The sequence below is a fragment of the Taudactylus pleione genome, unplaced genomic scaffold, assembly GCF_031769625.1.
Source record: "Taudactylus pleione unplaced genomic scaffold, aTauple2 ptg000305l, whole genome shotgun sequence".
Taxonomy (NCBI): Eukaryota; Metazoa; Chordata; class Amphibia; order Anura; family Myobatrachidae; genus Taudactylus; species Taudactylus pleione.
The window spans coordinates 8,061,859-8,088,361 of record NW_028284706.1 but is presented as its reverse complement, the minus strand read 5'-3'; the positions used below and the strand labels follow the sequence as shown (position 1 = coordinate 8,088,361).

The window sequence follows — 26,503 nt, the reverse complement described above, 5'->3', positions numbered from 1 at the left end:
TGTTAATTTTAATCTTTCTTGGATTCATTCATACTTACTGTTCTGCTGCCTGCTCTGGTCTATGCTCAATTTTCTCATCTGTTATGTGTTCCTCTTCTTTAGTGAATAGTGAAGAAACGCTTCTCCAACCAAAAGCTCCTTGAACCTGTGGACATTAGAATGCTGTACATGAACATACAATGCTTAGTAACACAGCATCATTTGAACACAAATCATGTAAACACACAGATCACATGTAAAATATATAAATATGAGAACACTATTTTGTAATATACACATCATGTGTAAATAAAGTACACAAAGGCGCATATCACATTAATAGTAACAGAATAACATTACTATACGATTCATATACACAGAACGCTAAACTTTTTTTTTTTTTTTTTAAAGACTCCTCTTTTTGTTACCAAATAAGGGACAATTTGGAAGAAAAGGGTAACTCATGTTACGTATAGGTCTGTATAAACTCATCAATTTGTTTCTGAAAGGAATAACTACAGTACTCGCCACAAATACTGAATGCGGGCCTTAAGATTTACACAAATGCAATCTCAACTGCGAACTCTCAGTGTTCGCAACAGTGGAAATATGCTAATGTCTTCCAAAGTTTACCCGAGAATAGGGACACCCACTGCTGCCTTCTCATATCCGTCCCACGATGTGCAACAGCGTAAACTTTGGGAATATCGACGCATATCGGGCAGCCTCTAAGTCAAATCTGACCTGTATCAAATACTGCATCTCTCCTGAGTCGCTGATAGCTCTCACGATATGAAGGAGATCGCAATGACTAATTTATATTTGCCCATGAAACAGTGTATAAACGGACAGACATATAAAAGGACAGAGACGCCTGCATTACCTTAACCACCCCCTTTTACCTCCACCAAACGGACTACCTGTCACTCACTTTGTGAGTGAATTCTCTGTGCGAGGATAATCACAAACCAATGGCTTTCGCGCCTGCGCAATGTCTAAAAATCGCTCAATCTGCATAAATATCGGAATTGCATATATCCTGGAATCTGGCCATGTGTGCGTATGTATACCTTATGGTTATATATATAAATATATAAATATACACACACACACAGATGTGTATACATACCATGCTCTACGCCACACATAACGCGGGAGCTCTATGTGACCCGGTAGTGCCAAGCGTCTTCGCGCAACTTTTTACCTCCAAATGCGTCTTATTCGTACAGTGATGCAAATATTTAGCACAAGCAGCCTCTACTGATTAAAATGATATGCAGCTTGTCTATGTTCTCTGTGCAACTGCGGGTGTATCTGCATGCGAAATGCTACATTACAGTGTCACACCCGCTGACACTGTAATGTAGCGTTTCACATGCAGTTACACCAGCAGTCGCTCACAGAATATAGGCATGCTGCATATCATATTAATCAGCAGAAGCTGCTTGTGCCTCATCCTCCCACTCTCTCTGTCCCTTCCCCCCTCACTCCCTTTCTCTCTCCCTCAGTATTTCTTTCCCTCTGTCCCCTCCTCCCTCCCTCTCTGCCTTCCCCCTCTCTCTCTCCCCCTCCCTCCCTAACAATCTTCTCTATCTATCTATATATGTATGTAGCTATCATATCCTGGCAGAGTACTAGATCATGGGCCTTATTCAGCGGTGCACTGCTGAACGCAGATTCCCGATGGATGGGTATCTGCGCAGGTGCCGGACCCGTACTGGGCATGTGGAGTACAGGTCCTGCATGTTTGCAAGCAGAGCAGCAGCAGGCTGTCTGTGATTGACAGTTTATCGGCGGGAGAAGGTGACGCCGGTCTCCGTTTCCCAAGGGGCCCAAATCTCTGTCGGCTGACGGAGATTTCTTGGCCTCTTTGTTGTATTTGCGGCGGTCGGCTTGCGTGACCCGATGTGTCACTCAGCCAGCCAATATTATTGTAGATTATCTGATGCTGCATCCTTGGACACAGCTCGGATAAGTAATGCATGCAGGAGGCATGATGCCTCTTGTTGCATTACCATAATTGCAAGGATGGAACTGCAAAGCTGCTTGCGTGCTGAATCAGGCATTTTACCATGGCCATATTTAGGTACACAGTATGTCATTTAATCAAAATTATCTCTTTCCCGAGATTGCTTTTACCCGCTTCAGATTTTACCCCCTCCTCTGTTATCTGAGTAAAAGGCACTGAACAAGGCAATTAGCAAGTTCATCTGGACTGATAAAAATAAATAAACTGATTTCTTTATTTTTCAATTTAGTCAACCTGTTAATTGAGGTGATGTTAGCCTTACCTGTCTACGTGCTTTATGCTGTGACTGGCAATTACTGCTATGCGTTTGATTGGATTAGAGACACAGATTCATTTGCTAATACAACACTTGAACAAGCTTATTAGTTTGGATATACCACTTCCAAGCCTCTGTCACATGTGCTCCTCCTCCATTCCACCTCATGTAACACAAGACTTTCTATTATCCATTACATGCACTCAGGGCTGCCATCAGGGGGGGACTGCCGGGGAATGGAGTCCCAGGCCCGGAGAGAGAGGGGCCCAGGTGGCAGCAGTTTAGATTTGTGCTGGGCCACCAGCTGATTGCACCTGGTGCACCATTTGTTTTAAGCAGAGATTCTGGCATTTTGACTGCACTTTAGTAAAAGGCACAATTTAGGTAAGTCCTACAAATTTATATACTGTAGTGCAGACATGGGTTTGTTTTTGGGGCTTGGGTCCCCTGGATTGCTTTGGTTGGGCAACTTCAGGGCATCACATTATTTTTCCTTTTTTGCACTTTTAGCACCTTTATTGTTTGTTTATTATATATGTATTATTTTCATATCTCTATTTTTTACCTTACTTCTAATATATGCAGCAGTAGCTGCTCCTATCTAACACTTTTCTACACTTCACCTTTTCTCATTAGAGTGATGCCCTGGGGTGGCTCAGCTGGGCTGGTTTGGGGGTGTCCTGCGCTCTGGATTCCAACCCCAGTATGTTAGGGACCTACCCTAAGAGGTTACCTGGACGCGGTGGGTAGGCCTATAACCTTGGCCATGATTATGCTAAAACCTCTATTTATTTATTGCAAAATTCTATTGCATAATGTATTATATATTAATTAGTAATGTTGGATTTGTGTACTTTTTCTTATTGTGTCTGCAACAATAGTCTCCACAGGTAGCACCTCCCATTATATATATTCAGAATGTGCAGTCTATGGCCCTTTTCCACATGCACCTTGTGCACCGGCAGCTCAGACATTGAGAAAGTTACAGAGACAGCGCTGGCTGCATTTAGAATATGGGGCCAGCCGCGAGCCAATTAGAGCTCGCGGAACGGCAGCCAATCAGGAGTTCTGATTGGCTCGCGGTCGGTGCCATATTAGAAATACCCCAGTGTTGTTTCTAATGTCTGGGCTGCCGATGCGCCAGGTGCAATCAGATACATGGAGATCCTGCCCACTCTTCCTGCACTTGTACTGCTCGGTGCCCTGGTAAGCATTGGGGAGAGGTAATGTCAGGGCTGGGGCGGTACAGAGGGCGGAGCACCTGGGCATCAGCAGCAGTGTAGGGCGATGTCCACGGACCTCACATTCTCACATATGCCGGCCATCAAGATCACCACAGTGCAAGTTGCTGTACTTTGAATGAAATGACATACTGACAGCAGCAGTCAGTGTGTGGTCACCTAGAAGAGACTGAGTTCCGGATCATTTCACATAACAAAATTAAGTAGGTACTTACAGGGCTCCTGGCAATTGGAGGACTGAGGATACACCAGGAATTGGCAGAAATGGGGAAAAGGCTGTGTGGGTGCAGAATATTATCCTGAGTGAGCTGCACATCTCATCCTCCTCCAAAGTGCACATACCCTACCTCTCACCCTGGGGACACAAATCAACTTCACCATGGAGGTGACAGAGGGGTGCTACAAATGGTGAGTGACCTTATCTCCCTTATGGCTGCAGATGCCCATATAATAACACACCTCCACAGCCCATTCTTGGAGAATTTTTACACTGATTCACACACCAATTTATGTCCCACCCATCTCTGTCCCCACCCCCCCAGGGGGGGCCTGCCTGTTTTGTCAGTACCAGGCCCCACAATTTATGATGGCAGCCCTGTATGCACTACATAGCATAAAGCGCGTTCACAACTTGGAGTATCTATCCCTCGTTATAGTCTTACTTTTATTCTTTGTTTTTCTCTCTATTTCTTAATCCTGGATTCATATGGTTTTGCTACTACTGTATATTGGTTCCATCCAGGGTCCCAGCTTAATCTTCCAGTTTTTAGACTAGAGCACGCTACAAAATCATGGTTATGACCATTTACGACATTTGTTTCTGCAACAGTTTATTCCGCTCTTTGCCAATTGTCAGCAAACTATTGTCAGTACTGTCTGATATGGATAGGTGCTGTTCTCTAGACTGTGCGCTGCGTTACTGGCTGTTCCAAATCTCTTATTTATCCCCACTTTAGATGTATTCTAAATTTAGAAGTAATATCCACTGGACTAACCAAGTAGCACAATGTATTCCCTAATGTGTCTATTACGGATATCTTTAAATCATTTGTGAGATTAAATAAACAGCTCATCTCTGCTTCATATGCAGAGATGGATTATAAATTGTTGCATTAATCTTATATCACACCTAAACTAGGGTTACTCATTGGGGCCTCGCTGGATTCTGTTTGAAGTGCCAACAATCAGAGGCGGACCTATTACATTGTATGTGGGCATGTTGGAGGTTCAAAGGTTTTGGTCCTTGCTTCAAACTTATGTCAATTATAAACTGGGGATTGTGTTTGAGTTCTTTTAAGAATGGGCTTTATGAGGGAGGAAGACGTGTCCCAGATCGGCTCCTCTGAAACCCCACTAAAAGGACACCAATACCTAAATACCGGCTGTGTTGGGGGGCCCTATCGATTACCCTGAGCCACCGCATGTTCTACTGAGCCCCGCTGTTCGTTCCTGTTCGTTCCTGGGGTGACCTCCGGCTCCGGCGTCATTGCGGCCTACTGCACCTCCAGAAGCCGGGGACTAGATTTGTGAGCCCGCGGATTCGGCGGAGTTGCCGCGCCATCGCCGGACATCTCCACGGTCTCCCTGACCCTCCGCTGGGCTCGGCTGGGGACGTGGAGACAGGCGGTGGGTGAATTTAAACCGCCAACAGCCGGAAAACGCCCGCGGTCGGAGCCGCATCTCGCGGGGGGCCACCGTTTTGAGGACGGACTCCGAGACTTGCCTGCATCCAGGACTGGGCCAGACTTAGGGGTGAGTGCTCTGGGGGACATACCTATAGCATCTGGCTCTCCCTTGGCTGAATAAGACCCATGGGTCTATGCTGAGGAGTACAAACTCCTGGATAACTCACATACACTACTGGGCTTTCTCTATATACAGCAGCTTCCCCCCATTATGTGCTGGTTAAAAGGCTTCCCTTTGTGACTTGGAGATAGACCTCCCATAAATTTATCTTTGACAAGACAAAACTTCATAAAGGACTTTCCTGTGTGGGTTTTCCCTGCTGGGGTTTCTCCCCCAGGTAGACACTGCAACTTGTAGTAACATGGCCTAACTGCTTTTCTCTGAAGATGCTGCAGTTATAAGCTGCGTTTGTACTGCTGTTTGCTCTGACATAATCTTTCATCAGATACCACATTACCTCCGGCCACATTGAACAGCTGTCTATCTCAAATCAAAAGAGTGAATACAGTCATCATATACTAAAAACTTAATTTTACAAAGAAAGTCAATGCTGAAATCTGGTGGGCGGTCCTATTTGAGTGACTGCTGGCTCACGGAGTCTATATTAAAACACAACTGTCTTATCCAATTGAGACGAGTAGTAAGAAAAGTGGACGTTTATCACTAATCTTCCGTGGGGGTCCTGGTAAGAAGTAGTGGGCTATCATCCTTTCCACACACTCCCAGAACACCAGAATCAGAGCCCAATAACAAGGGCAACAGACATTTACATCAATTGACTGTACACACTTTCGTCATAATCCTTACTGTTAACAGTCAGATAGCGCTATGGATCGACATGTGGTCAAAACACCTAGAGGTCCTAAGGGACATCAGACAGGAAGGGGCAGGGGACGAGAGGCTCCATCGGCCGCCTCCTCATCTTCCCCGACTTCTCAGAATGCTAGCCCGGGAAGTAGCCCTAGGGACCGGGAGTCAGATGCTGGAACCAACAGTACTGCTGGCCCTCTCACAACACATGAGATTACCAACATCTTAGCTTCATTATTGGATCAAAAATTAGCCCCATTGAAAGACTCTTTAGACTCAGCCTTGACACAATTGACACAACATGATCAACGTATCTCAGAGGCGGAACAAAGGATTTCAGACTTGGAGGATGAGCTTGCTGTACTTAAGGCTGACTTCTTAACCCAAGAAAAGGCAGCAGTATCCATGCAAGATAAGTTGGAAGATCTTGAAAATAGAAACAGGAGGAATAACGTGCGCATAATTGGTCTCTCTGAGACCATTAAAACTACTGAGTTGATGACACTTGTTTCTGAATGGTTGCCTCGTGAATTAAAGAGTGTCCCTGACCAGGGAGTGCTGATGGTGGAACGGGTCCATCGTATTGGTCCAGACAGACAAAACACCAGAAACAGACCACGACCTGTTATTATGAGAGTATTGAATTATGCTGACAAAGCTCGACTAATGGAAGCATACAGAAAACAATCAGAGCTACGATATCAGGGAGCTAAGATACTCCTGTTCCAAGACTTCTCTTATATGGTTGCAACAAAAAGAAAGGAATACGCTCCTATCTGCAAAAGTTTATTTGAAAGGGGACACCGCTTCGCCTTATTATATCCAGCCAAGTTGAGAATTTCCTATGAAGGAAAAACGTATTTCTTTGAAACACCACAAGCTGCAAAGAACTTTGTGGACTCACTTCCATCTGACACTTCACCGCAGGGTTATGATTGATGGGTCACAGATGCTTCATTATATGTGAAGAATTCCCTATGAGTGAAGTACATTCAGGTTCTATATGCTAAATGTTCTCTATATCTGTTTGTTGATATTTGCATTTAATTATTTTAATATTATGGTACAGTTTTTTGTGATATACTATACTGCAGTGGTAATACTTTTATTGCTGTGGTGTTCTGGGTGGCCAAAATGTGGACCATTAGCAAATCCCATGCTAGTTTCTCTTCTAGTTTATCAAGAGTTTTTATATCAAGAAAAATTTTTGGGCAACATAATTTTATTGTGTTTACAATGGTCTCATGACACCTATATAGGTATTACAATTCTCTTTTCTAAACGTTTTTTATATCATTGTTATATAAGGCGATTATTCCAATCGCACTATTGGGTTCGTAAAAATTCAAAAAAAATTTTATTTGTTACTTACATGGTTATTTACAGAGATATGTGTTCTCTTTGTTATATTTATCATGACGTGGTTTCGTGAAAAGTGTGTTCTCTTACCCCGATACCTGCTCGCTGGGACGGGTGGGGGTGGTGCAAGTATTAGGATTATTTACTGTTCAGCACCCAGAGTGGGAATAGGTTGATATGGCAGTGATTTCTTCAGATTCCACGAGGGTTAAGTCAGTACTTAAATTCATTTCATGGAATGTGGAGGGATTAAATACGCCTGTCAAGAGACGTAAGGTCCTTAAACATTTAAAAAGCATGAAACCGGATGTGGCATTTTTGCAAGAATCGCATTGGAATTCTAGAGACCCCAATAAATTAAGAGATACATGGATAGGTGACTATAAAGCTGCCTCCTTCACGTCTAAGCGTAGAGGAGTTTTGATTCTTTTTCGCAAAAATATCCCATATACTATTAAAGACACATTGATAGACCCTGAAGGTAGATATCTCTTTGTAAAGATATCACTACATGATTCGATCTATACCTTGGCTACTATATACGCTCCTACTGGTCCAAATAAAGTATTCTTCACAAATTTATATATTAGACTGAATGACTGGATGGAAGGTGAATTGATTATAGGAGGTGACTTTAATTGTGTAATATCTCAAGGTTTGGATAGATCCAACATTCCAGGTAGAAATAGAGAGGCTTTGGTGTCCCCTGTACAGTTGCTAGTAGATTCACTGCAACTGTGCGACCCGTGGAGATGTCAAAATCCAGTATCTCGTGAATATACTTTTTACTCACATCCACATCACACTTTTTCACGAATAGATTTTTGGCTAATATCTCGCTCTTTATATCAAAGGATAGAGTCTTCAGGGATAGCACCCATAGCAGTCTCAGATCATGCTCCGATATGGTTCACTCTTTCATTACAATCCCCCATATATACTTCATATAATTGGAGATTCCCGGCGTATTTGAGTAAATCAAATGATTTCCGTACCCATTTAGAAGGAGCATTTTGTAATTACTCAAATGATAATATTGAACACTTGGAGGATATTAACTTATTCTGGGCTACTTCAAAGCCGGTGCTTCGAGGACAGATTATGGAGTATGTGGCCAGGAGACGTAAGCTGCTAACTTCTAAATTGGATTCCTCTAACAAACACTTGACTAAAACGTATGACACACTCATTCTGAACGAGACACCTGAGAATAGGCGAAGTTATGTGGAAGCTAAAAATGAATACGATCTTTTGTGTGAAGAACGTGCCCAATATTCACATAATATTCAACGTAACAAATATTTTAGAGGATGTAATAAACCAGGCAGATTATTAGCAAATTTAGCCAAAACCCACAATACATCTTCAAATATTCTTCAATTACAGAATAATTTGGGTAATTGTGTTACGGGTTCAGCCGATATTTTAGAACAATTTCAACAATATTATAAACAATTATACACGGCTCCTCCCGATTCTCCTGAGTCAGCTACAAGATTTTTGAGGGAAGCAGGTTTGCCATTATTAACGGAGGAGGAAAGAGAATCTTTGGTAGAACCAATATCGGAGACGGAATTGATACAGTTAATTAAAACATTACCTAAAGGTAAGACCCCAGGACCTGATGGCTTTGGAGCAGAATATTATCAGATTCTTTCCACTCAATTGCTGCCACATTTGTTGTCCTTATTTAATGCTATTATTGGAGGGAAACCACCGCCGACTGGTTTTAACGAAGCCAGAATTATAGTTTTGCCAAAACCTGGAAAGGACCCCACATTAGTTCAGTCCTACAGACCCATATCATTATTAAACCAGGATTTAAAATTGTTCACTAAGTTACTAGCTCAGAGACTTCAAAATATTCTTCCTAGGATACTCCACCCAGCACAAAATGGATTTGTTAAGGGACGTACATCTATACATAATGTACGAATGTTGATAGCAGCTTTGACACGATCTAAACAAATAAATAATAGAGAGACTATAATAGTTAGTTGTGATGCCGATAAGGCGTTTGATCGCGTCTCCTGGTCACATATATCACGTATCTTACACATGCAGCAATTTGGTACCGGCTTTATTAATATTTTTCGATTACTTTATACACGCCCCACTGCCTTCCTGACAATTAATGGATGGAACTCTTCTCCCTTTTGTTTGTCAAGAGGCACACGTCAGGGATGTCCCTTATCCCCATTGCTTTTTGATATTGCTTTAGACCCTTTAATACGCACATTTATCAAAGATGATCTATGGACGGGAGTCTTGCTAGGGAACTCTATGATTAAGGTATCAGCTTTTGCAGATGATCTTCTTTTATATTTTAGTGAACCAAAGAAGGCTTTTCCATCATTATTGAGGATATTAAAAGATTTTCATGACATCTCAGGTTTTCTGGTGAATTTTAGCAAAACTGAAGCTTTAGCACTGTATGCGGAGGCTAGATTAGCATGGGGAGATCAATTTCCCTTTAGATGGGCTCAGGGTCACCTAACATATTTAGGACTAAAGTTTCCAAATAAGATAGAAAATATATATGCAGCTAATATTACCCCTTCTGTTCAGCAGTTGCTACAAGATTTTGAACGATGGAAACATTTGCCTTTATCTTTTTTGGGCAGATGCCAACTCTATAAAATGATTTCCTTCCCCAGATTATTATACCCACTCCAGATGCTTCCTTATCTTTTAGCAAAAACTGATGTTAAACTAATTAATGGAGCACTATCCAAATTTATATGGGCTAACAAACGACCCAGAATTTCGTTATTAAAGTTACAACAACCATTATCATTGGGAGGGGTAAATTTACCATGCGCACAGGATTACGCCATTGCAGCCAATTATAGATATGCTCTCGATTGGATAGGGAATAGCAGTTGTTTTGCATATAAGGAACTGGATCAGGCTTTCAGCCCTGAGTGTAATTTGGTTAATCTATTACATACTCTGCCCTCACAAATTGCTCCAGAGATTAAATGCAACCCTCTGCTAAATACTACTTGTTCTGCTTGGCGACTGTTGAGGAAGAGACTTCATCTTTCACACACAGAGTCTTTGTTTCAAACTATTTTTTGTGATGTCACTCTACAAGATGATATATCTGCAAGGACTTTTAGGGACTGGAATCTTCGGGGACTTAGCTCGATCTACAAATTTTTAGATGAAGACTGTTCCACAATACTGTCTTTGTCTGTACTTAAGGAGCGTTATCCTAATATTAATTTTCCAATATTTGCTTATTTTCAAGTAAGAAGCTATATTTTAAAAAAAATGTCGCAACTTGATCAATTGAATAGAGTCAATGCTCTAGACGCTGTAGTGAGGAGCAGGATGGGAGATCCATGGTCTACTTCAATGCTCTATGATTATGTACGAAGACGTTTAGATCTTGCTAAGGTAGATACAGGCTTAGCCAAATGGTCAGATACATTTCCGGAATTAACGCTCCAATGCATCATTACATCCTGGAATACACTAAATAAGCAGCTAGTCTCATCTTCATATGCTGAGATGCACTATAAAATATTGCATAGAGCGTACTACACACCAAAACTTAGACATTTAACAGGAATATCAGACAATTCTAATTGTTTTAAATGCTCAGCTCCCAATGCTGACATAGTTCATTGCTTGTGGTCGTGTGAGATTGTCCAGATTTTTTGGAAAGAAGTACAATCCTATATAAATAATATATTACATATTTCCTTTGAGATATCAATGGCATGGGCGCTATGGAACCATTATTCTAATGAGACACAACCAAGACTAACAAAAGGAAAACGTTTATTATTAGCCAGGGTGGCGGGAACAGCAAAAAAAACTATCTTGTCACAGTGGATTGATCCTAATCCCATTCCTTTAACGCTTATGCTACCGAGACTAATGTATCTCTATCAGATGGATTGGGTGGAAAGTTCACTCGATATTGAAAATAATGCAAAGAACTTCTTTGAAATATGGCTCCCCTATATCAATAATCTATCTCCATCTCTCAAAGAAAATATACGTAGAGTGGCAGTTATGACCACATGGTATAATATGGAGATACTAGAGAAAGGTCACCCACCATTCTAAGGATAAACCATGTCACGCATAAATCAATTAGGTTGTATGGGAATATTTTATACAAAATCGTTCTTAAATGGTTCATACTATGTTTTCTGTATGAATTCTTTAAATTACTGACTATAGAGAGGAGAATGCTTTCTTTTTATCATTCTATGCCATGTGTTTATGTTTGTTTGTTTTTTTTTTTTTTTTTTACTTTTCTACATTGCCACGATATGGTATTGTTACTATTGTATGTTGAGAAATATGTTCTCTGTCAAATTTTATGCACTAATATCAATAAAAATATTATTAAAAAAAAAGAATGGGCTTTATAGGACATACATCCATCACTGATGTTGCTCGGTTACCACATGGGATAGCTTGTTACTAAATAGTGGATTCAGCTAAAAAAATACAATTTCAATAGATCTCCACTGATACACTTACAGTACTTTGTCTTTATTATTGCATATAATTTCCTATTTTTATGGATTGGTTAGAAATGGCAATAAACAAAGAGATTTGGGATAAAAATAATTTTCCATTTGGCTTCCATATAAAGAGTTCCCCTCAGCCATCCACTTAGTATCGTGGTATAATGTTGAATTGTTAACTTCTGGACAACCCCCTACTGATTAGGGTCACTTTCTCAACCATGTGGTGTATTCTTGGCTTGCCAATAGTCAGCCTCTCTTCTGCCAAATGTATATCCTTCAAAGTGATTGGTGCGTACTGTGTCTGGTTATTATTTTCCTATTTCGTGTTTATACCTGCCATTGTTTGTTATATGTTTAACGTTATTATCTTGCAGGCTTGATGTTTGTCATGAGCTTTGACTTATTTTTACGTTCCATGTGACTACTGATGCTATTATATGCAGTTCTACAATAAACTACATAAAAAAAATGGTATGAATAGCAGCAGGTAGTCAAAGCTGGAAGAACATGTAGGGAAGATCAAAATCAGCCAACTGTCCTAATTCTAGTGGGGCAGTCACAATTTTTGGTGACAGTCATTAGGGATGTCTTGTGGGTGTGGTATAAGAGATAGACAGTAATTAGTTAGACAATGTCTAGATAGACACCAGATGTTATACAGTCAATAGTTAGACTTGGAAAAAAGTTAGACACAAGCAAAAGTCAGACACAGCTCTCTTGCATGCCCACTATGGTGGCAAGTAGCATCTAATGTCAATTTGTACATATTATGCAGCTAAAACTATGCAGGCTCCAGTGGCAAACGCAGGATTTCTAGAGGGGGGTTTCCAAATGCTTGATTTTAGAGCGAGTCTGGCCAGCCCATGAAGGGGGCAGAATTAGTACTTGTCCAGCTTTAATATGCGTCATACAATGTGTATTGTGTGTCATAATTCCAGCATATACAGGATCACATTAAGTCATTTGATGCGGCAGTAGGGCCATCCTGCCTGAGCTGGATGTTTTTATTTTAGATGTAAGCACCATTCCAGAGCATTGGAGCAAGTCCGGGAGCCTGGAGGAGCAGCAGAAGAACCCTGAACATATATGTACATATTGGGCTCTATAGCAGTGCATCCCTAACAGTGCATGTTTTCCAGATCTCCTAGTTGGTGCACAAGGTTATTTATTCCTGGCTGATACATGTTAAAAGATCCACAGTTGGTGCTAATTATTTCATTTGTGATACTGAGAACAACATGTAGCACTAGTAAGATTCTATTATATTACTATTTCTACTGTGGTCATGTTATGTGTTGGGGACGGGGGTTTCCAGGCAGACGGAAACCCCCCCTGCGTTTGCATATGGGCTCAGTGGCTAATTTCATCCCAGATGCCTGGAGGCAAGTTATAATTTGGTGCCCCCCCCCCGTCACTGACACTGTAATGTAGCAATTCGCATGCAGACAGGCTATAGATAGATGAAGGCAGCAGCTGATGGTCTGACATGGAGCTCTCCACTAGTGTATGGTGGCTTCTCAGGTGCCGGGAAGGGGTGCCATGTATTAAGCAGCCTTGACGGTACACTCCGGGTACATAGTTACAGCCCTAAGTGGGCTGAATATGTTGTGGACAATGGAGGAGGTGCCCCTTCAGAGCTGGAGCCCGGCGGCAGGCGCCTCCATTGTCTCCCATAGTTCTGACCCTGTGCAGGCTGACAACCATATTTCCTCCTAAGTAAGTGGTTAGTATAATATTAGACTTACTATCAGCTTCCATACACAAACAGAAAATGCATAGCACAAATAAGGTCTCATTGGAGTTACATTTAAAAATACATGACAAATGTGTGCAGAGAAATGCACCTAAACTTTTCCATTTGTATGTGTACTTGCACGTGTAACTTAAAACCCAGCATATAGATGTAGCTAGAGTATAAAGCTGCATAGCTTTGCACTATTAAAACAATTATACCCCTCCCCCATATATGAATAACTAGCAGAAGCACTATAGTCTGGGGCTGTAAAGTGCAGGGACAAGGGCCACAATAACAGGGAAATAACAGCATTGTACCAGTGTACATCTGTAAGAAAAATAACTGTAATGGCAAACATGCCACTTTGACAACCCTAGTTAATGTAGAGTCTGGCTGTGTATAAAGGACAAACAGACAGAGACACACACACTTAATTGCATATTATATAGATTTGTATAATAAATATGAGATATGGTAAGAACTTACCCTTGTTATCTCTATTTCTACAAAGTCCATAGGGTTCCACAGGATACCTTGGGGTATTGGTGATGACGTCAGGCATCGGACACCACAGAGTTAAACTTTCAGCCTCCCAGGATGCACTGGGGTCACTCTCCTATACCCCGCCCCCTAGCCAAGGTAATCAGTTTTGTGACAAGCCATAGGCCAGAGGAGGAGAACATAGAGAGGGAAGAAAGTCTGGAACACACAAGAATCGCATTCTCACCAGAAAGAGATGGAAAAACCGGTGACCAGATCAAAGCCCATCTGCGACAGAGTGGGAGTCCTGTGGAACCCTATGGACTTCGTAGAAATTGAGATAACAAGGGTAAGTTCTTACCATATCTCATATTTTCTACTTCAGGGTCCATAGGGTATCAACAGGATACCTTTTGGATGTCCCAAAGCAGTATCCTGTTTGGGTGGGGACGCTCCTGTGCTGGAAGGAGAATCCGCTGCCCGAAGGAAACATCCTGAGAGGCGAAGGTATCAAATGTATAATACCTCACAAAGGTATGGACAGAAGACCAGGTGGCTGCCTTGCAAAGCTGAACTGCAGAGGCACCACGGCGAGCTGCCCACGAAAGACCCACAGACCGAGTGAGCTTTAAGAGAGGATGGTACAGAAAGGCCCAAATGAATGTAAGCCTGAGAAATCGCCATGCAAATCCATCCTACCAAAGTATGCTGAGTGGCAGACCAACCCTTCCTATGGAAACCATAGAGGACAAACAGAGAGTCCGATTTCCAAAAGGAACTGGTACGGTCAACATAAATCCTTAAAGACCGTACCACATCGAAGGAGGCCTCACCAGTAGAGAGGTCTGGGGAATTAAAGGCCAGTACAATGATTTCCTCATTGATGTGGAAACTAGATACCACCTTAGGTAGGAACCCAGGGCGAGTGCGAAGCACCGCCCTATCCCTATGAAAAAACAGAAAGGGAGGTCGACACGAGAGAGCCCCCAATTTTGAGACTCTACTGGCCGAAGCAATGGCCAGAAGGAATACAGTCTTAGCCGTAAGACATTTCAAATCCACTGAGCCCAGTGATTCAAATGACGGTCCTTGGAGAGCCCTCAGGACCACAGCCAAGTCCCAAGGAGCCACAGGTGGAACAGGGAGGCTGTATGCGAAGTACACCTTGCATAAAGGTGTGGACATCAGGAAGTGAAGCAATCCTACGCTGAAACCACACTGAGAGGGCAGAAACCTGCACCATCAAGGAAGCAAGGCGAAGACCGTGATTTGAGCCCGCCTGTAGGAAAGCCAAAAACCCTGGATATCCTAAAAACCCGAGGATCATAGCCTCTAGGGTGACACCATTCAAAGAAAGTATGCCACATTCGGTGGTAAATTCTTGCAGCAGCCGGCTTCCGAGCTCTGAGCATGGTGTTAACTACAGAACTGGAAAAAAAACCCTGGACCTTAAGAGGACCATCTCAACAGCCACTCCGTCAAAGACAAATGACCCAGGTCCAGGTGATGGCAAGGACCCTGAGACAACAGGGTCGGCCATAGAGGCAACAGCATCGGAGCGTCTATGGATAGACTCTGGAGATCTTACCTTGTCCCCTTGGATCCGGCTACAGATCGGGTGGTCCGGGGTCACCGCTAGCCGTTCTGGTCCGGCGGGGTGAAGGAGTGACAGCATGGATGTCTGTACAGACTGTGCATGCTGTACTGCTCTAGTGTGCAGCCACAGCTGTCTTTAAAAATCTTCAGGAGCTGTTAACAGCCCCACTATGTAGAAAAGTGAACCGACTCCTGGCAGGACATCAATGCAAACTGGTTGCCTTGGCTAGGGGGCGGGGTATAGGAGAGGGACCCCAATGCATCCTGGGAGGCTGAAAATGTAACTCTGTGGTGTCCAATGCCTGACGTCATCACCAATACCCCAAGGTATTCTGTGGATACCCTATGGACCCTGAAGTAGAAAGGAAAGGTTTTTGTTAATTATACAGATGCTGCTGTAATTCACCATCACTGTGCCAGACCTTCCCCTGGAATAACTGTTTTCAAATCTTCCACTGCCTGGCTCAACTCAGGATTTGCTCATGAGGAACAATTGTGGTTCAAGTGCCAGAAGTGACACTAATGTGCTACAGTAGTGGTCGTATAATGAATCTAAAAACAATAAACATTCCACATTATTATTTTAAATAAGTTAATATTAAGTAAAAAAAAATATATATAAAAATAACATATAAAAGCTTAAAAAACATACAATAATAATAATAATCTTAACTGGATAGCTTTTTCTCTTTTTTCCTTCTAACTGGTTTCTCCTTTATTCTTCCTGGGTTCAGGAGTGGGGTTTTTCTAGCCCTGCTTATATTGGAGCCTTCTACTAACGGAACTGGTATGTATTACCTAACCTCCCCCCGGGGTGCCTGACCCTAACCCCCCCTTCCTCTAGCCTAACCCTCCCAGGGGGATGACTAACCCCAAGTCTCCCTCCCTCCCCCCGCAGCTATCCGCTCCCGACACCAGGCTTACCTACGATCGGTATGCCGGGCGTTGGGATTTTGGCATGAAGCTAATGATAGGTGTCGGTATTTAGATGCCTATCATTAGTCCCATGCCGGCATTTCACAGTCGGGAAGCCGGCGGTCGGCATTTCGACCGCCGGCTTCCTGACTTCGTACCCTACTAACAGAGGCTCCCATTTTGGGTGAGACATTTTTAATAACTTTACAAATATGGGAGTCTCCTATTTTGAATGAGGCTCATTTAAATTTTTAAATGGTTTGTGGCACTAGGGGGAAATTGGGGGACAGTGATGCAGCCACTGGCTACCATTGGGATGTGTCACTCACAGCACTGTCTGGACTTTGGCAGTGACAGAGCCACACTGTGCACAGGCAGTTGCATTGTATCTCAATCAGTTTTGGACCAACAGGGCTCCTGTAGCACAAGGCACATTGAGTTATCAGGATTACTGTATAACAATCAAATAAATATGAATGTAGCAAAATGTCATACAAGGGATACATTTTGCCTATGTTATTCTTTGCCAGCACACGAGTGGCGTAACTAGGGGGCTCCTGCCCTGGGCACCGTGGGACTGGTGGCGCGGAGGGCGCTGACAGCCATAGTACAGGCCTGCCCTAGTCACTCAGTGTAGTGCAGACCGCAGTGAGAGCGGTCCGCACTACACAGTTACACATACATCGCTGCGGTGATGTGTGTGTTTCAGCAGCCAATGAGAGTCAGACAGACTCTCATTAGCCGCTGCGCCCACTGCCAGAGTCGGGCTAGAACTCACCCATGAGCTCCGCCTTCCGGCTCCTGCAGTGGGCGATGGGAGAGATGTCATGACGTCTCTTCCATAGTACCGAGCAGGAGGACGGAGGAGCGGACAGTGGCGGGTGCGACAGGAGCGGGGATTCAGTTAAATCATTGAGTGTTTTGTGTGTGTATGTCATGTCTGTCTGTTTTGCACTACTGGCCGGGGGCACTGAATAGGGAGGACCACTACTGGGGGTACTGTATAAGGGGCACTATTGGAGGCCTGCATAAGAGGGACCACTACTGAGGGCACTGCATACTAGAGGTACTGTATAAGGGACACTACTGGGGGCCTGCATAAGGGGGACCACTACTGGGGACACTGCATAGGGGGAATCATTACTGGAGGCCTGCATAAGGGGGACCACTACAGGGGGCCTGCATAAGGGGGACCACTACTGAGGGCACTGCATACTAGAGGTACTGTATAAGGGGCACTACTGGGGGCCTGCATAAGGGGGACCACTACTGGGCACACTGCATAGGGGGAATCATTACTGGAGGCCTGCATAAGGGGGACCACTACAGGGGGCCTGCATAAGGGGGACCACTACTGGAGGTACTGTATAAGGGGCACTACTGGGGGCCTGCATAAGAGGGACCACTACTGGAGGCACTGTATAAGGGACACTACTGGGGGCCTGAATAAGGAGGATTGTATCAGGGTGCACTACTGGGGGCACTTCATAAGTGGCACTGTATAAGGGTGCACTACTGAAGGCACTGTATAAGGGTGCGCTACTGGGGGCACTGTATAAAGGGCACTACTACATGGAGCACTGCTACTGAGGTCATTGCATAAGGGGCACTACTACAGTGGGCATTGCAAGAGGGGCACTACTACTCGAGGCATTAAGGTACAAATGTGATTAAAGCAATGTTCTCAGAGTGACGAGAAAGATGTGTCATGTTGATACACCCATTTTCCAGTGACCACGCCCCTTGTGGCATGTGACCACTCCCATTTGTTCACCAAAGGCGCATGCAAATGGAGGAGGAGCTCCATTTTCCATTTTGCCCTGGGCTCCAAATACCATAGTTAAGCCACTGCAGCACACAGGTTATTAGTATGCAAAAAATAAATTTAAATATGAAACCTTATCACCTAAGGCAGGGCCGAAACTAGCAATTTTATCACCGGGGCAAGGCAGTAACCTGGCGCCCCCCCCCAAAAAAAATAATAAAAATAAAATAACCCCGTGTGTGGTTTTGTGACACAGTAATGCCCCTTACACATATTGCCACACTAAGTAATACCTCTTACAACTCATTGTGCCACACAGTAGTACCTCTTACACATTATGCCACACAGTAAGGCCCCTTACACATTATTCCACACCAAGTAATACCTCTTATAACTCATTGTGCCACACAATAGTACCCCTTACAACAAAACATTATGCCACAGTAATGCCCCTTACACATTATGCCATATAGTAATGCTCCTGTTATAATACATTATGCCACACAGTAATGCCTCTTATAAGTAACGCATTATGCAACAGTAATGTCACAGAATGTCCTGCAAGGGTGCTGCAGACATATTTTATTTCCTCATAGTCTCCTCAGAAAATTATATGTACTGTGCCCTCTGTTTTTTGCTCTTTACCTTCCTAGGGGCCATAATGAGGCAACCTGAGCATCCCAGGTGCTGGGGCTTACAGTGCGTTTTGCAGCAATTATTCTTTATTGGGTAATTAGAATGTGGCTGTAGAGGTTGCCCCCTCTCAGCTCCTGTCCCTTCCCCTCCATGTCTCTGATTTCAGCCTCTTTATTCATGTCAGTGTCTCCCCCATGTCACATGATACTATGAAGCCCGAGCACACCATGTTAATATCATTAGCCCCCACCGCCGCCACTAGCTATGCTCAGCCTGCCATACCCGACTGGCTGCTGTTCCACTTCCCGTGTACCTGTTACGCTTACCGGCCGGTGCTGCTGCCCTTTCCTCTTTGCCCTTTGCCGTCTCGATCAAATCTGACCTGACGTAAATAACATCAGTGTTGCTGTAGCTCTACTTAGAAAAATAAAAGCCAGAAATGACAGGGGAGGCATGCGTGGCTCCCCCTATGCCTGCAGCCATCCGGGCCCCACTCGGCAGCCTGTCTAGCTCCCCCTCAAGTCAGGCACCCGGTGCATGTGCACCTCTAGCCCCCCCCCCCCCCACTTGTGGCCCTGCCTAAGGGGAAAAAATGCAGCAGCACTAACCGTAAAGACATTTTAATGTGAGAAATGTTACATCACATATAGGTACCTCCTATAATCTATATTAGTTGTAACCAAACACATATTCACACATACGTCGATTATTAAAGATGTCTGTCATGGAGGGAATGCTCTACTTAACTTTATATAGCTCTTCTTGATATCTATATGTTGATAAATGCATACATTGAAGATACAATTGGGTTTGTATGGTACAAGAAAAGATCTTACTCTTTTAAGGACTTGAGATTCCAGTCTGTAAAACTCTGTCCTCAACCTTGCTGGCCAGTCACAGACATCCGCTGAAGACTAACCCAGTAGGAGGGAAAGGGTGATAAGGTGTATTTTAAAAGAATAGATCACCCAAAATTGTTCTCTATTTTGTGAGAACAATAAAATTGTTAGCTGTCCATCCTTTCATGCCAGTCCTAGGTGTATTTTGTATGAAATTGGATGTACGTTGTAGAGTTTCTGTATTCTCATTTTATTTGGCATTTGTTTTGCTGTATGTTATACAGAGGTGTCCACATACAGGTTGGGTATGGGATGCCGGCATCTCGAATGGGTTAGGATACCGTCAGTATCCTAACCCTCTCTCTACCCTAACTCTCCCTAACCGTTGTCTGAACCTAACCTCTCCCCATAGTGCCTAAACCAAACCTTTCCCTCCCTGCACCCTAAACCTAACCCTCTCCCCTTAGTGCCTAACCCTAACCCTAGTGCCTAACACTAACCCTCGCCCTAACCGCAGTAATTACCATCGGGAATCTAAGCGACTTTTGGGATATTGACCGGATCCCCCACATACATCGCGTTAAACAGCCCTTCTAGTCCCGCCATGCCATGGCTTGACTTGGTAGCACCAAGCATCTTTTCGTATGACTTTTTTCCTTCAAATGAGTCTTATTCGCAAAGCGAATAGGACACACACGTTGCTTCTGCTGTATAAAATGATATGTGGCATGCCTACATTCTGTGTGCAACTGCGGTTATATCTGCATGCAAAATGCAACATTACAGTGTCACAGCCATTTTATGTGTAACGTGACTTGTAGCGCATGGAGGGTATGTGGACACATCTGTATATCATCTTTATTGTTTTTATATTATTGAGGTATTGTGATTTTTTTTTTGTAGATAATGGGTAAGGAACGGACTTCTATTGGCCTTATACCATACTTACCGACTTTTCAAAACACACTCTTGGGCAACCCTATCCTATGGGGGTCGTAGCCCTACCCCCCGCTGTTTAAACCCACAATTTGCAGCAATTTACATCAGGGGTGGGGCTATATGACATTGTGACAACACCCCCGATGTTCAAAACCGCAATTTGCAGTATTTTAAACCAGGGGCCGGAGCTAGGATAACGCAATTAAATGTGACTTAAATGTGTCATCGATCCTCCCGGGCCGCCCACTTCCTTACTGAAGATTGGCCAACTTTGTCGGGAGGCCAGGAGATCAGGGGTTGTCAACTTGTAGAACTTCATCTGCTGTGGAACTACAGTTTTAACATGCCTCAACAGCATAACAATGGCAGGGCATGCTGGGATATGAAGTTCCATAGCACTGGTTGCCTACTCCTGCAGTAGATGGTGGCAGGTATAGAAGTGTATGGATGTGAGTGGCTATGTTGGAGAGTGATCTAGTTAGATCTGTAGCCTAGGGCAAGGGTTCCCAATCTCGGTCTTCAAGGCACCCTAACAGTCCAGGTTTTAAGGATATCCATGCTTGACCAGTGGTGACCTAATTAATAATTCAGTCAATTTGATTTAACCACCTATGCTCAACCATGGATAACTCTGTATTGTTGGGGTGCCTTGAGGACCGCGTTTGGGAACATCTGTCCTAGGGGATAGGTGAGTGCAAGACTGGGTGCTGAAATCATTTGTGCTCCCTCACAGTACTGAGTGCAGATTGTGACAGATTAAAGTTAGTGTTGAGTTTTTCCCTGACAAATTAGAGGATTAGCTAATGTATTGGAATCAGCAGAGGCGGATTCCTGACACCAGCAACATTAATATAAATGGAGAATATCAGTGTTTGGTAGGTAATTGCCAGGCAGTTTGTTGGTCACTTATGGATAAAATGTGCTAAGCACTGCACAATTATGTGGCCGATCTGCCAATATCTGGCGGATTGTCCAGATAATTGTATAATGTAGGCCCAGAATTAGATATGAAGACATTTATGGGTGCGTCCCTTGATTGTCATGGTCAAAAGAAAAAAAACATTCCCAGGAAAGCAACCCTACCCTGTGGAATCAGACCTCTTAATCAATTTGGATTTAAATATGACTTTGTTCTCACAGCAGAAATTAGTCCACAGTAAATTTTTTGGCAGCTAAGTTTAACACAAAGAAACCAGCACATGCTTTTAGTAACAAAAGTGAGATGTCCTCATATAAAAATGAATGACCTTGGAAGCATAGCCGTTATTATTCACTTAAGCATTCAATGCAACCATGGGTGTATTGTTAAGTCAGGAAATCTGTAAGAATATATAAAATACAACAGTTCCATAGTGCAGTAACATTTGTATATAAACCAGCAACCAAGACATACTGTAAGTAAAATCACCTAATGTACATCTACCGCTAAAGGTCTTGTAAGAGCTCTAATAAGCTTTAGAAGTATTATTAGGTTTTCTCACTTCTTCCATAGCACAAGAATATCCCTGGATTGTAGGAGTATTTGAATGGAGTTGCAAGAGGTGAATAACTATGTATAGCAGCATAGTGATTTGCTGGTGGACAAACTGAGCCACAGCAGAGTTTAGGATATATTACATTATATTGTTATTTATATTTATTTAACATTGATTTGACATATGGATGCATTCACAGCATCCCTGTATTGATCTATTGTTCTTGTTGTATTAAGGTATTAATATACATGGTACGATTAAACAAGACGATATGAACGATATCGATCATATCGTTATCGTTCATATCGTCCTGTTTTTGGGCTCTTCCAACCCCGAAACGATGGTCGGTGCGTGGGCACGGATGGACGATATCAATATTGACCATCGCCCTTGCATGCAGGCCAACCTGGTCGATATCGACCAGGTTAGCCTGGTTACTATAGGGACCCGCGATCGTCGATCGTGGGTCGTTATAGTTGTTTGGGGGTTGGTGCATGTGCTGGATGTTCGATATCGAACATCCAGCACAATCAGACAACGATATCTTTATCGTTGTCTGATCGCTCTATGTGTACGGAGGTTTAGGGAGAGTTAACTTTGCTATGAGGAGTTGGCCTGTGATGACTTGTCTCAATGAAGACTCAGTTATCATGGCAAACCAAATACAGAAAAGTGGCTTACAGATTTGGTTGCATGAGGCTCATAACAAATGTATTTAGTAATTGGGTATTCATGAACCAAACCAGATGGATGATTGATAGAATTGAAGGCTGTCACTGACACCGGGTTCCAGAGCTAGCAACAAGCAGAGCTAGCAAGAAGATGAAAGGACAGCTGTTACCTCAAGGTAGAATGTTTATAAATGTCTTGTCCCCATTGCCCTCTGTCACACTGCTATTTCATCAAGCTTTATTTAGACATTCTCTGAATCACTCCAGCAGGCACAAATTAGGGGCGGAATGTAATAGGGCGCGAGTTAGTTTGCGTGTTTGAAGGTGCAAGTTTGTTCCAGAACTAGCAAATGTAATCAGGTGCAAGTTTGCAGGTGTGAGTTTGACTGGCATGCGAATGATTGCGAGTTAAACTGCAGGTAAACTCGCACTTTGTAATGCGAGTTTCATTACAAGGTGCAAGTTAGACAGAAGCCTTCACAGGTCAGTAAGATCCATGAAGGCTTTTGTGTGTAAAACTTATAAAAGTGTTAAAATAATAGTAAAATAAAAAATGGGAAATGCAGCGGCTGGAGCGTCATTCGTGAAGTACCATCCTTAGAGGAAGGTACTTACAGATGTGTCCACCTCCGTGTGCTGTAAGTCACATTGAACATAACACGTGAGCGCTGTGCGACTCGGTAGCGCCAAGCATCGTTTCGTGCAACTTTTTACCTTCAAGTGCTTCTTATTTGCAAAGCAATGCAAATAGGATGCACAAGCAGCTTCTGCTGATTAAAATGATACGTGCCATATCTATATGCTGTGTGCGACTGCGGGTGCATCTGCATGCAAAATGCTGCGTTACATTGTCAGGGCTGTTTTAACGTGCAAGGAAGTAATATGCAGTGGACACATCTGTAAGTGCGTTGGGTCCACGCTTTTCTTTTTTTTATTTTAAGAAGACCGTGGATGTCTACTGAAGTGGACCAGAACCAAGGGGTAGGCGAGTATGTTTTTTTTTTACAGGTACCAATCTGTATTCTACTGGAGAAGGGAACAGACCGGCACAAGGTAAGTATGTAGTGTGAGTGAGTGAATGAGTGAGAGTATGGGTAATAAAATATTACAACCTTCGGTGTGTATTTTTTCTTAATATTGCTTTGGCAGGTGAACTAGAGGTACCAGTGTGTCCTTAATGCCCTGCATGCTGGTACTTGTGGTTCTCAAAGTACTAGCATGCGGGGAGGCTTGCTGGGACCTCTAGTTCTCATGTAAAGGAAAATATTTTAACTCTTTTTACACTATCAGCTCGACACCCACCTCCTAGGGGTGCCAGGGACAGCCCCAGGCTATCAGCCCAGGGCTGGGGTGGTCTGGAGAGGGGGTACCCCTTTATTGGGGAGGTCCCCATCTCCCCAGGTATTCCTGGCCTGGGCTGACTAGCGTGGGGTGATGAATGCTTTGGCCGGGGGATCCCATGAAGCAGGACCCACGGCTGCGGCATTACACCCCCGTTAGAAAGAGTCCAGTGCTGGTTGTTGAAAATACGGGGACCCCCTACGTCTTTTTTCACCTGTATTTTCACAACCAGGAATGGCTCACACAGCCTGGTGCTGGTTGTGCTTTTAGCAGGGGGACCCCACATTGTTTTTATTTTTTTATTTTAACACTTTAATAGCTTTTACAAACAGAAGCCTTCACGTATCTAACTGATCTGTGAAGGCTTCTGTCTAATGCTGGGCATACACTCTACAATTATCTGTCAGATATCTGTCCAATCTGGCTGATTGGAATGAAAGTCTGGTAATGTATGGGAGCCAATGACAATCGACCATATGATCTTAAACACTGGAAAATTGGCAAAAATGATTGGTCAAATTGGTTAACCACTTGCCTGGCACAGTCGTATCAGATACGACCGTACCAGACTGGGCTTTACATGCTATGGTCGTATCTGATACGACCAGTCAAAATGCTCACAGTGCGGCTGCGGGAAGCTGATCTTCCCGCGGCCGCCTATGTGAGAGGGACCTGCAGTTCCCTCTGCATCACTTGATACTACCCATGTGTACCCCGATCACTGTGGCCAGCAGTGATCGGGCAGCGGGCGTGCCCCCCCTCCCTGCGCGGCTGCCCTGCTGTGTCCCCGGCCGGGGCAGCCAGCGGGACCGCCACCTCCTCGGCATGGCTTTGACTAATAGAAGCAGCAGCGGCGGCTTGTTAGCCGCCGCTGCTGCTCTGTTTCCGGGGAGCCGGCAGCTCTCCCATCCCTTCCATTACCGGCTGGCTGCCGGTGACATAATAACTACAGGAGACGCAGGAGCGGCTTCTGTCAGCCGTGGCTGCCGCTCTATTCTTGGGGAGCCGGCGGCTCTCCTACCCCTTCCATCACCGGCGCTGGCTGCCGGTGACATCAGAGCTACAGAAGCAGCAGCTGCGGCTCCAGTCAGCCGCGGCTGCTGCTCTGTCCCCGGGGAGCCGGCAGCTCATTCACCTGTAACAGAATGACAGAAGCAGCAGCCGCATCATCAGCGGCTACTACTCTGTCCCCAAACCGCAGCAGCGCACTCACTCCTGGCAGCAGCCCACTCACTCCTCCCCCGGCCAGTTACCTAGTTCCCTGTCCCCGGCCCCTCCTTCTAGCTGCAACTCCGCCCTGGCCCGATCACTGCTGGGCACAGTGATCGGGCTTTGTAAATACAAAAAAAAAAATCACCAAATAAATTCACACTGTATGTTTGTATGTATATATACACACATATTTGTATTTACATATATAGATATATATATATATATATATATATATATATATATGTAAATACAAATATGTGATATATATATATGTATATATACACATGTGTAATATATTCACATGTAATATATACACATGAATATATACATATACTGTTAAGGAAACATCGGCAGATGGGCTCAAACAATCGATTGTTTCTATCGATGGTTGAACCCATCGGCCATCAATGGTACAGCTGTCAATGGCCATCACTTCAGTATACCATAAAAAAATTTATTTTTATGGTATGTTGTGTTTAAAAAAACAAAAATTGTGTTGGAATCGTTTTAAAAAGATGTTCTAATTCAAAAATGACAATTTTGGAGCGGTTTTTGGAAAAAAAATTGTCAGTTAAGTGGTTAAATTCATTCGATTTATCCAATTTGTCTGGATGACCATTTTTGTCTGTTTTTCAGTGTTTGTGAGCAAATGGTCGATTGTCATTGGCTCCCATACATTGCCACTTTTTCATTCCAACCAGCCAGATTGGACAGATATCTGACAGATAATTGTATAATGTATGCCCAGCATTACTCACACCAGCTCAGGCTAAACTCGCTAGCCTGAAGCAGGTCTATAATTTTGCGAGTTTTAGTTAAATAATTCTGTGCCAGTTTATAACTCGCATTCTATTGGCTGAGTTGTATGTTTTTCATGGGAAAACATCTGGATGAGAGTTTGGCCGTTGCGGGAATGCGAGAAACATGCGAGTTTCCATGTTTTCACACCCTATTACATGTGAGTTGTAAAAAAAAAAATGCGAGTTTAGAGCTAAACTTGTATTTGTTTACAACTCGCACCCTATTACATTCCACCCTAGCATGGA

The 26,503-nt window shown here is 43.5% G+C and overlaps 1 protein-coding gene across 4 annotated transcripts in view; it reads right to left on the bottom strand.

The window, feature by feature from the left end:
• Positions 1-26,503, bottom strand: part of CUNH1orf232 (chromosome unknown C1orf232 homolog) — a 71,455-nt gene that overhangs the window by 5,162 nt on the left and 39,790 nt on the right. For all 4 annotated transcript variants that reach the window (XM_088442092.1, XM_088442090.1, XM_088442091.1 and 1 more), the window contains one exon: positions 39-145. In XM_088442092.1, coding sequence (XP_088298218.1) covers positions 39-145 — 107 coding nt within the window. The remainder of the gene's footprint in view (positions 1-38; positions 146-26,503) is intronic.